Source organism: Parasteatoda tepidariorum, chromosome 10 (genome assembly GCF_982258835.1).
Source record: "Parasteatoda tepidariorum strain Cologne lab strain chromosome 10, Ptep-v5.0, whole genome shotgun sequence".
NCBI lineage: Eukaryota > Metazoa > Arthropoda > Arachnida > Araneae > Theridiidae > Parasteatoda > Parasteatoda tepidariorum.
The window spans coordinates 88,950,992-88,960,648 of NC_141764.1; the positions used below are offsets into that span (position 1 = coordinate 88,950,992).

At 27.1% G+C, this 9,657-nt stretch overlaps 1 protein-coding gene across 1 annotated transcript; it reads right to left on the bottom strand.

Moving 5' to 3' along the window:
• Window positions 1–856: 856 nt before the first annotated feature.
• Window positions 857–8,152, bottom strand: RpS21 (ribosomal protein S21). The gene is made up of 5 exons (XM_016065577.4): window positions 7,995–8,152; window positions 5,557–5,620; window positions 3,707–3,778; window positions 2,229–2,284; window positions 857–920 (listed from the first exon to the last, which is right to left on the bottom strand). Exons 1-5 carry the CDS (start codon window positions 8,042–8,044, stop codon window positions 911–913), a joined length of 252 nt encoding a protein of 83 aa, XP_015921063.1. The 5' UTR covers window positions 8,045–8,152; the 3' UTR covers window positions 857–910.
• Between the last annotated feature and the right edge of the window lie 1,505 nt (window positions 8,153–9,657).

Here is a 9,657-nt window from a genome sequence, read left to right on the forward strand (position 1 = left end):
AAACTAAAGAAAAATTAAACTAAGGAAAAACTATAATTACAGATAACAAATGAAATTATACAATTATCATTGCACCAAAATGTGATGTGAAAAAGTAAAGAAAGCATACTTATATAGGAGCCATTTGTAAATCTTATTTAAAAGTACAAAATATTCGAGGAATACCCCTTATTTTACAGAACTTTCTTCTTAAAAAAAGTATAACTACTATTTAGAAATTATATTACTCATTTTTAAATGTTAAGAAGCAAACCAAAAAAACGTAATAAAAGTTTCAAGTTAGTTACCATTTAAGTAACATTTTTTATAAATATAACAATTATACTATTCACATTAATATAAAACACCCGAAGAATCGATGCTACTAAATGAAGAAACTGAAATATTAATATACATTAAAAATAAAATGATACGTTTTCAGAAAATATAATCTTATCTGAAATTAGTGATTGATGGTATTGCAATAAAATTTCATCCAATGTTGATTTAATGCTGCTTAGTTGCAAAACAATCTTTAATAACTTAATGCAAATGGTCATTTAATTTGAAGCAGGCACAAAAAAAACAAAAACAAAAATTGGCAATCAAATACTGTCTTACCTAATGTGGCAAAAATAGTTGCACTGGTGTAATACATCGTTTCAAAAATGGTACGCATTTAAAATGTATATCTAATATATACTACTGCACACGAAAGAAATTTTCGTCAAATTAGTTAAATGATTGAAATGAACATCCGTGTTTCTATGATCTCTCACTATCAAAATCATGCTTGAAGATCTTTGTCAAAAATATATATTTGCATGCAATTGGAATACACATTTGTATAGATAAAATAGAAAATAAGGCAAATGCATAATGACAAAACATTTTATTTTATAATACAAACAAAAGTTCTTGACATCTTTTTTCAGTAGTTCCTGAAAAATAAAAAACATTTAATTAACAAACATTTTCAAAAATTTAAAATTTTCATCAGTTAAGACCAAATTGCAGTAAAAAATACTATTTGCAGGATGAAAATTTGTCATAGCAGATATTTTTATATAGCACATTTAGAAAAAAAATAATCGTTTAAGGAAAACAATCTTGCACTAAATAGAAAATACTACAGTAAACTTTTTCAAATAAAACAGACATTTTAGAACAATTTAAAATATTACTTAGAAACTTTAAGCAATTTGAAATATCGAGTAAGCCATTATTCCTTCAAAAACCTTTGTATTAAAAAAAAATATTTAAACCAAATACAGTAAACTTACAATTATAAACTGAATTGGTTGGCCCACGCAGCGCGGATAAGCAAATTCATGGATAATATGCAAAACGCTTAAAAACACACAATTTTTTTAATATGAATGATCAATTTTGATATCTATTATTAGCTGTCATACTCTCTCTGCATTATCTTTGCTTACATTTTTTTCTTATTTCTATAAAAAAATCTAACCACTTTTTTTAAGCAAAATTTCAATCATTTTGTTTAAAAAAAATATTAATTACAGAAAACTGTTTCAAATAATCTTTTGAGTATTAAAAATATGCATACCAAAAAAAAATTATAAATGAGGGAAAATACAACAAAAAAAATTTTATTTGGTACAGATAAAATTTTTATATTTGGTTCATAAAAAAGTACAAAATACCCAGAAAGTGGCCCATAAACAATGTGAAAAGTTGTAAGTAATATTTACCTTTAAAATTAAAAATATTAATAAACAAGTGAAATTAAAATTTTAATGTTTATAATTTCTAGTGTATAGTTACATCTATAAAAACCTAAAAATATGTATCACAAATATCTTATTTGCATCAAAACCTAGCTTTTTTAATAATACCCAAGCTGAAAAGGTTATTAGATATTTAATAGAGCAATAGCTTTAAATATTGGGATTTTATGACAAAGTATCTTTAAAAACTAAACACTAGACATCTAAATTCAACATGTAATAATTAAAAACCATTTAATAATCATCTCCAATTTTATTAACTTGGTCAAAAAAAGTGCTAAGAAACACAAAAATATACAAGGTAGGTCCGATATAAATATTAAAATTGGAAAATGAGAAATTTCAACAACATATTAATTTTTTTTAAAAAATCAGAAAAAAGAAAATAGATGTTTGAAAGTCTATCATGCTAAAAACATAGAACCTTATAAATCACACATACATAACACACAAATGTAAAAAGATGCAAGTCTGGATGTTGCAACCAATTACACTTACTTAGCTATAATAGCATCTTTCTTTGCTAATCGGGCAATGCAGTCATCACTTTCACCCTGTAAAAATAAAATTTTCACTTGAAAAATCAAACCATTTGAATTCAGGCATTTAGCACACATGGTACAAATAGTGAAATAAATAATTTACCTTACTAACATAAGTAAAAAAAACATCAATACATGCATTACTGTTTTTAGTAATTGTTCATACAAATCATATATTTTACTGCATATCAAAAACATAGCTGCCAACTTAATAAAAACAAAAATAGGAAAACAAAGCACAAGGCAATCAGGGGTAATTGTGACAGTCTGAAGTAAAAAGTTCTGAAAATTTCACATGCAAAGAATCAAAATCCAGATGTCAATTTATATTTCATACCTGCTTCATATTAACATAATTTTTTGAACTAACACATTTAACAGAGCGCATAGCCAAATTTTTCAACAAAAAATGAGCACTTTGAAAAATATCATAACTAGACAGGGTTGGCAAGTTTTTGACAATTGATGGCTTTATTTACAGTGACGAAGACGATGGCATGTCACAAAACAATGAAATTAACAAGAGAAATGAAATTTTCTATTACTAATAGAAAGAAAAAAATTTACTATGTTTAGTTGGTCCCCCGTAATCAGCAAAAATTCGAGAAATTTTTCGATTCTATTACAGAGGGCAGAAAATGAGATTTCTCGATTCTAATTACAGAGGGCAGAAAATGAAGTCTGAAATTGAGAATCTCTTGCAAAATGCAGCAGGGTTGCACATGAGAGTTAAAAATCCTTACCACTGAATCCAGCTCAGTATACGCAACTGCAAACCCGCAAGTATTTCATTAATAGGGCTTTCATACACTAGACCGAAATAGATTGGGTTTGAATTGTGAAAACGTTGAATAGGGCAATGTCTTTTTGCATAATTTGTGACGAAAATCAACATGGTAAAGAAAAATATCATAATTCGAAAAAGGGAAAATTAAGCACTTCTTAGAAACATCCATTGAAAAAAGCACCTTTAAGGGCTTTTAAAAAACGAAAATCGAAAATAAGCACCTTTAAGCACTTTTTAAAAACACTAAGCACCCTGTGTTATTAATTACTTATTAATGAAGAATATAAAACCTTTATAGTAACTAATTCAAGAAAAAACTGACGTCTTACAAAAATTGTGCTTATAAGATTTTAAAATTGCTAGAATATGAATCGCAACATTGAATTTTAAAATCATGAGAATATTAATTACGATATTGGATTTTAAAATCCAATTAATATAAAACACAATATTTACTGCATTTCAAAAAAGTTTCCTTGCACGTTTTTGAAATGCTCCTTAATCCTTATACGTCATCTAAAACTACAGTCATTATATTAAACTACATATGAAACAATTATTACAATCGAATTAATGAATATTAATGTCTAAACTTAAGTAACTGTTTGTTTTTGTCTTAAAAATTATTAATTGTAAAAAAGTAATACCATTCGTCTTATTTCTCCGCAGATCGCATATGGTACAGAACTTCCTGTGAACCTGCCAGTAGCCTCATCTACCTAAAATATACAATATGCAATTGTAATATTGACAAGAAAAAAGTCTAAAAAAATCATTAACTTCTTAAAAATAGAACAAATTTTTTTAAAAAATATTGTATGCCAATAAAAAATTAGAAATCCAGCTAAAAATTATGAAAATATTGTATGGTAATCAAATTGAAAAACAATTCATTGAGTTTTATTGTATTTGCCAATCCAGATTGTCTGCCATTATAAGCACAAGGTCTGAAGAAAATTTATGGTAAAAAATTTTTTGCATTAAAAAACAGCTAAAAAAATTTTAATGAAAAATTGCCACTTAAAAAAACATTTTCCCGGCAAAAAAATTTATAAATGACTGAAATAAAATCCAAAATTAGTAGCATGCAGGGGTAGCAGCAAAGTTTTTTAAAATTTTAGGGTAATTTTAGGAACTTTTTTCAAAACATTTCAGGTAAATTTTAGGGGTAATATATGATTTTGTTAGGATAAAAACAGATCACACGGTAGTTTATTACATAACAGAAGATTTTTACAATTCATCCACACGTATCATAAATAATTGCAAGCCATAAAATAAAGCTCTGAAATTTATTAAGTCAAGAATGAAATCTCTAAAGTGTAAAAATGAAATTTAAACTTTACATATTACCTATCAGGAATTAAGTGCAAAATTCAGGAACAGGCAAAAGTGAGAATAAATCAAGAGAAAAATAAATTAACACCAACTTGGATTTTTATTTAATTTTTACCTTCTTAATCAAAACTTTATTACCCTTTACCTTACTTTATCAAGAAAAACTATTGTGTGATATTACTAGATTTCAAATCAGCAATTTATATTAGAAGTTAGAGAAAAACAAATTAATCATGATCATTTTTCTAAAATATTCTTGATATGATTTGTGAGATTCTTTTACTGCCCTCAATAGTGTTGTGGTGATCTTCAACACTCCTCCATAATTTCGAATGGTATCTTTGATTAGTCTAAGAGACATAATAGTATTCTCATGGTGACTCACATTAAGCATTGCTTTATTTATCGAAAAACCTCTCAGGATCAGAATTCCCATGTGGCAAAATTAAAACAGTTTTAATTACTGTAGTTAAATTCTTATATTTTAGATTATTGCTTTTTTATTTATATTTAGCCTATAACTCTAATTTTTTAGGAACACCAACAAAATTTTATCAGATTTTTAGGAATTTTAGGGTTTGCACATACTTTTAGGAATTTTATGAATTTTAGGGGGAATGCGACCCCTGAGCATGTGACAATATTTTACAGGTTTTTTACGGGTACTTCACATTTGTTATTGTTTGTGAATAAAAATATTTTTTTATAAAAAAAAACAGAACTTTTATTTATATAGCTTGATGCAGTACTTATATTTATATAACAAAATACAAAATGAAATTATTCAGTTCTCTTAAATACTTCCGTATCTTATATAAATATTTTGTTATTTAAAAATTAATAGTTTTTGTAAAAGGTCACACACAAATAATACATCCCAAATTGAACTAATTTATAAGATTAAAAAGCTTAATTAAAGTAGTTTCCTTGATAACAATTCAGTATAATGCTATTAATGATAAAAAAAATTTAAAAAAACTAATTCCATAAAGCTAAAAACTTTTCTTCATTTTTGAAAATTTATTTTGAATTGGGCAACAATTTTTAAAAAAATTCCTAATTGATACTTATATTTATATGCATGTAAAACAGCACACATTACGTTTTGGATGTTAACAGATATGAAAAAATTAAATTTATCAATGAAATATTTTCTTACTTCAGCAATATTGATTTGAATTGAAGCATGATCCTTAGCATGAATAATACGATTGCTGGCAGAGCTAGAAAATAAAGTTTCATATTATAACAAATACAATATACATATTCACAAAATAAATTATCTAATAATTATAACAGTGAAAACAGATTGCTCGTTTAAAATTGATACAGTAAAAAATTTTTATACAAAAGAAACTAATAAATACAGAAGGTACGCAGGTTACTAAGAAGGTAAGCGGAAAAAAACCTGGAACTAAATCTCTCATAATGAGAAGAAAAAAAAAGCATTATTTGATATTGATACAAATATATGTAACATATTCCTAAAATGGCCATTGAAAGATCAAGAATTAGTTTTTCAAAAAAGGAAGGAAAAAAAAACTTGCTTAAGGATGTCTCAGACATACAATTGCAGAATTTTTTTTTAATATTCTCTAAACAAAAAAAATTTCAATATTTTCTTCATTTAATTGGGAATAAATTTTAAGATCACCAACTTTATATCATTGTGTTTGCCTGAATAGTTCAGTAATTCTAGCCAAAATTATTAGGGAAATTTTTTGTCTCTCATTCCTGAAATTTACCCAAAGCTGGAATTCTCTCAAACATGTTCGTGAATGAAGTCGCAATCGCACAAGAATGAAAGCTTAGGAAGAAAACGAAGGACAAAAAAAATTTCTTCTTATCTTAACGAGAATTTGTGAAAGCAACAAAATTCTAATTTGCAGAAATTTGTGAATTAAAGGGCTTTAGATTCGAGGAAGAATCACATGACATGTCTGTGCTTCGAACATTACTAATTAGTTTATTTATTCTTTGATTTTTTCACAGGAAATTTCTTGACAAAACTTAACATTACTCTGCAGATACAAATACTGAATCGAATATTTATTTTCAAATGCTAAAATTTTGTAAGAGCTGCACTAAAATTTAGTATCATAATTATTAGTTAGCCAGGAAATTCAACTATTTTTTTTATAAATCTTTAGTGTTCTAATTTAATCTTTTTGGTTGTTATTAATGTGTTATTTTCTAAAACATCAAAACAGAAAATTAACACAGACCATGAAAGAAATTAAGAATGTAAACCCCGATATAATGTAAAAACAAACTACTTATTTGAAACTACAGTGGATTGCAAGTATCAAACCTACTCCTACTACTCTTAAAAGTTAATGCACAGAATACAAGCAGAATGATCATTTTGCCTTTTTCAAACAAAACACAAAATCAAGCATGGATTATCATATATAATCATGGCCGGATTAACCTATAGGCACACTAGGCACGTGCCTAGGGCCTACAAAATTCAGGGGCCTACGAAAAACTTGGGAGAAAAAATTTTTTTGACAAAAATAATTTAGCTTTAAAAACAACAAGTGTATTTTGCACAAAATTATGAAGATACAAATAAAAATATAATATTTTTCGGTAATAAATTATTTTACAGAATCTTATGATCTAATATATTACTTTTTTGGATTCAGCGAAATCTTGTATTATGCTGTCGAATTCCAAACTACGCAAAATGTCGTATTCAATAGACATAAGTGCGAGCGATGCCAAACGATCTTGATTCATTGTTGAACGCAAATAATTGTTATCAGTTTTATCCTGGAGAAAGATCTTTCTCCTTCTGCATTTGATCCAAGACTCGACAAATATATTCTTAATGCAATATGAACGTTAGGAAAAGTATTCACTAGTTTATCTTTAACATAGTTATCGATCGTTACCATTATGATTAGCATAATGGTATTATCGATATCGGCAGTATCGTTGTTATCAAACTTTATCGGCAGTATTGCAGATAAAGTTTGATAAACAAATTTGTAAATTAAAATCCATATTAATAAAAATGTAAAAAAAATATGCAAGATAATTTTAGCATATATTTTGATTAGAGGGGATGGGGGGAAGGGCCCAAAAACGGGTATGCCTAGGGCCCACGAAAGGTATAATTCGGCTCTGTGCCTAGGGCCTACGAAAGGTATAATCCGGCTCTGTATATAATACTAAAGTAAGTATGACAAGTTTCATTAAAACAGATAATTTTTCATGCAAGAAAATTCTCAATTAAATTTGTTAATTATCGAAACTACTGGTAACGCTCAATTAAATCGACAACTGCAGGTCATGTATTAATCCTAAAACTTCTCACACATGGAAAATACAACAAAGCTGTTAATAAAGAGAGCAATTACTAAAACTAGAAGAACTATTAACTTTCATCAAATAAGGTGTTAGGCTTATCGGAATCATTTGAATGATAAACAAGTTTAAACAAACATGCAAAGATTAAAGTAAAAAAGCTTTATTAGTCAACTCCACAATTCGACCGGGAAAAAATTAATTTCGATAAAAATTATAGTAGAAGAAATCTATCAGTAAAAATTCAGTCTACATCATAGTTTCAATCTTTGAAATTCCACTCACCATTTTCGAGGTATGTATAAATCAACGTATTCTCCACTGTCGTTTTGCATTATGGAATAATTTAAGATGTCTTGTTTTAAACTTACAAATTTAAAATTTTTTAAACAACAAACACGTTGCAGCAAAAATTTTCACTAATTGCGACAAATGACAACACGAGGAAAGCGGAAAATATTGCAGTTACGCTGAGTTGAACTGTACTGTAGCTGCTTTTGAGAAACCAAATTAACTAAAAGAGCCATTCTCACTAAATAAAATTTACACGATAATCTTCGAGATTGGTGAAATATTTAAAAAGTCAACAATCATACTTTCTTTGGCGATAGGAGCAACCGCATAAAGTGGGATTGCTTCCTTATTAAAGAATAGTTTAAATCTATTAGCAAGTTACCAGTTCATAAGACCTGAAGATTCTACACAACCAAAGAACTTGAAAAATTCCAGTAAAAGTTTCCTTAAGGGTCATTCTTACTGAGAATTTGGTTAGCGAGTTTCTTACGAGTAAAGGAGCATTTCCACAGCCTGATAATTTGTTCGTAAGTGAATGAGAACCATATTGGTGAAAAATATTCTCCCATTAAAACTTTCAATTACGTTCTCATTTGTACGAGAAAAAATCACAGGCAACAAGAATAATTCTTGAATCATTAATCAGTTTCTCATTAAGAATTCGCATCCGCGAATATTTTGCATACAGCAGGAACGGTCATTTAATCTTCTCTTTTTTTATGTTTTTTTTTATAATATCCTTATTTTATTGGAATAATTAGTGAGATTAATTTGTTAAATAAATATATTTGTTGGGCATAATGGTAGAAATTCTACCAGCTTAATCAATTACGATTTTTTTAAATTATTGATCTAGTATCAAACGAAACCTAATAGTTTTTGTTTCGTTTTCAAATTTGCCAAAACAAATAAGTGTTATAAAAGATTCGAAATGGACAATGAGCTCCTGTGCAACTTCAAAAAGTGCCGTAAGCCATTATCATCGCAAGCTTGGGTAAGTTAATTTGCGTCATCTATTAGTCAACTCTCTCATTTTCATCAAAATATCTATATATGAAAGAACGAAATAAAAAATAAATGGTTCAATGTCAAATGGACGTTAAAAATTTAAGAAAGTGTTAAATATTGTAAAATAGCATTTAATTATTGTATTACCTTGAAAGGTTTTGTTGTAAGTTATTCGGAATATTTTATCAAAAATTAAGCTTTGTTTTTCTAATGTAAAAATTATTACATTAACATTATTTTCTTGATTAAAATAATCTTCAATAAGCATAATAATTTGATAGAGAAGAGGATAACAACTGTTGTTGGAGACTAACTTAATCAATTTTGATACGATATTTATAAAGTGCAATTCTATTAAATAACAGAGAAAAAATTCGAAGTGCAATTATTTATTTATTTATATTGCGAAATATTATTTTTGATAATTAATACATTGACATTTAAAAGATTAATTACGGGCGGAATACAGAAAAAAAGATTTTTAAAAAAATAAGGAATTTTGTGTGAATTGATATTTTGTCTTCCGTATGAATTCGTAACTTGTAAACCCTTAATATTTCAGCAACACTCACTGTATTATCTGTATTATTGGGATGTCACACGCAGATGAATGAAGAACAATTCCGAAATGCAAATTTTAAAAAAA

What these genes read in the sequence shown, in the direction of transcription:
- RpS21 (XM_016065577.4), bottom strand. Translation starts at nt 8,044, where the DNA reads ATGCAAAACGACAGTGGAGAATACGTTGATTTATACATACCTCGAAAA. An exon ending in TTATACATACCTCGAAAATG is followed by an intron (nt 5,621 to 7,994) that starts GTGAGTGGAATT and finishes TTTATTTTCTAG; the next exon opens with CTCTGCCAGCAATCGTATTA. An exon ending in GCGGAGAAATAAGACGAATG is followed by an intron (nt 2,285 to 3,706) that starts GTATTACTTTTT and finishes TTATTTTTACAG; the next exon opens with GGTGAAAGTGATGACTGCAT.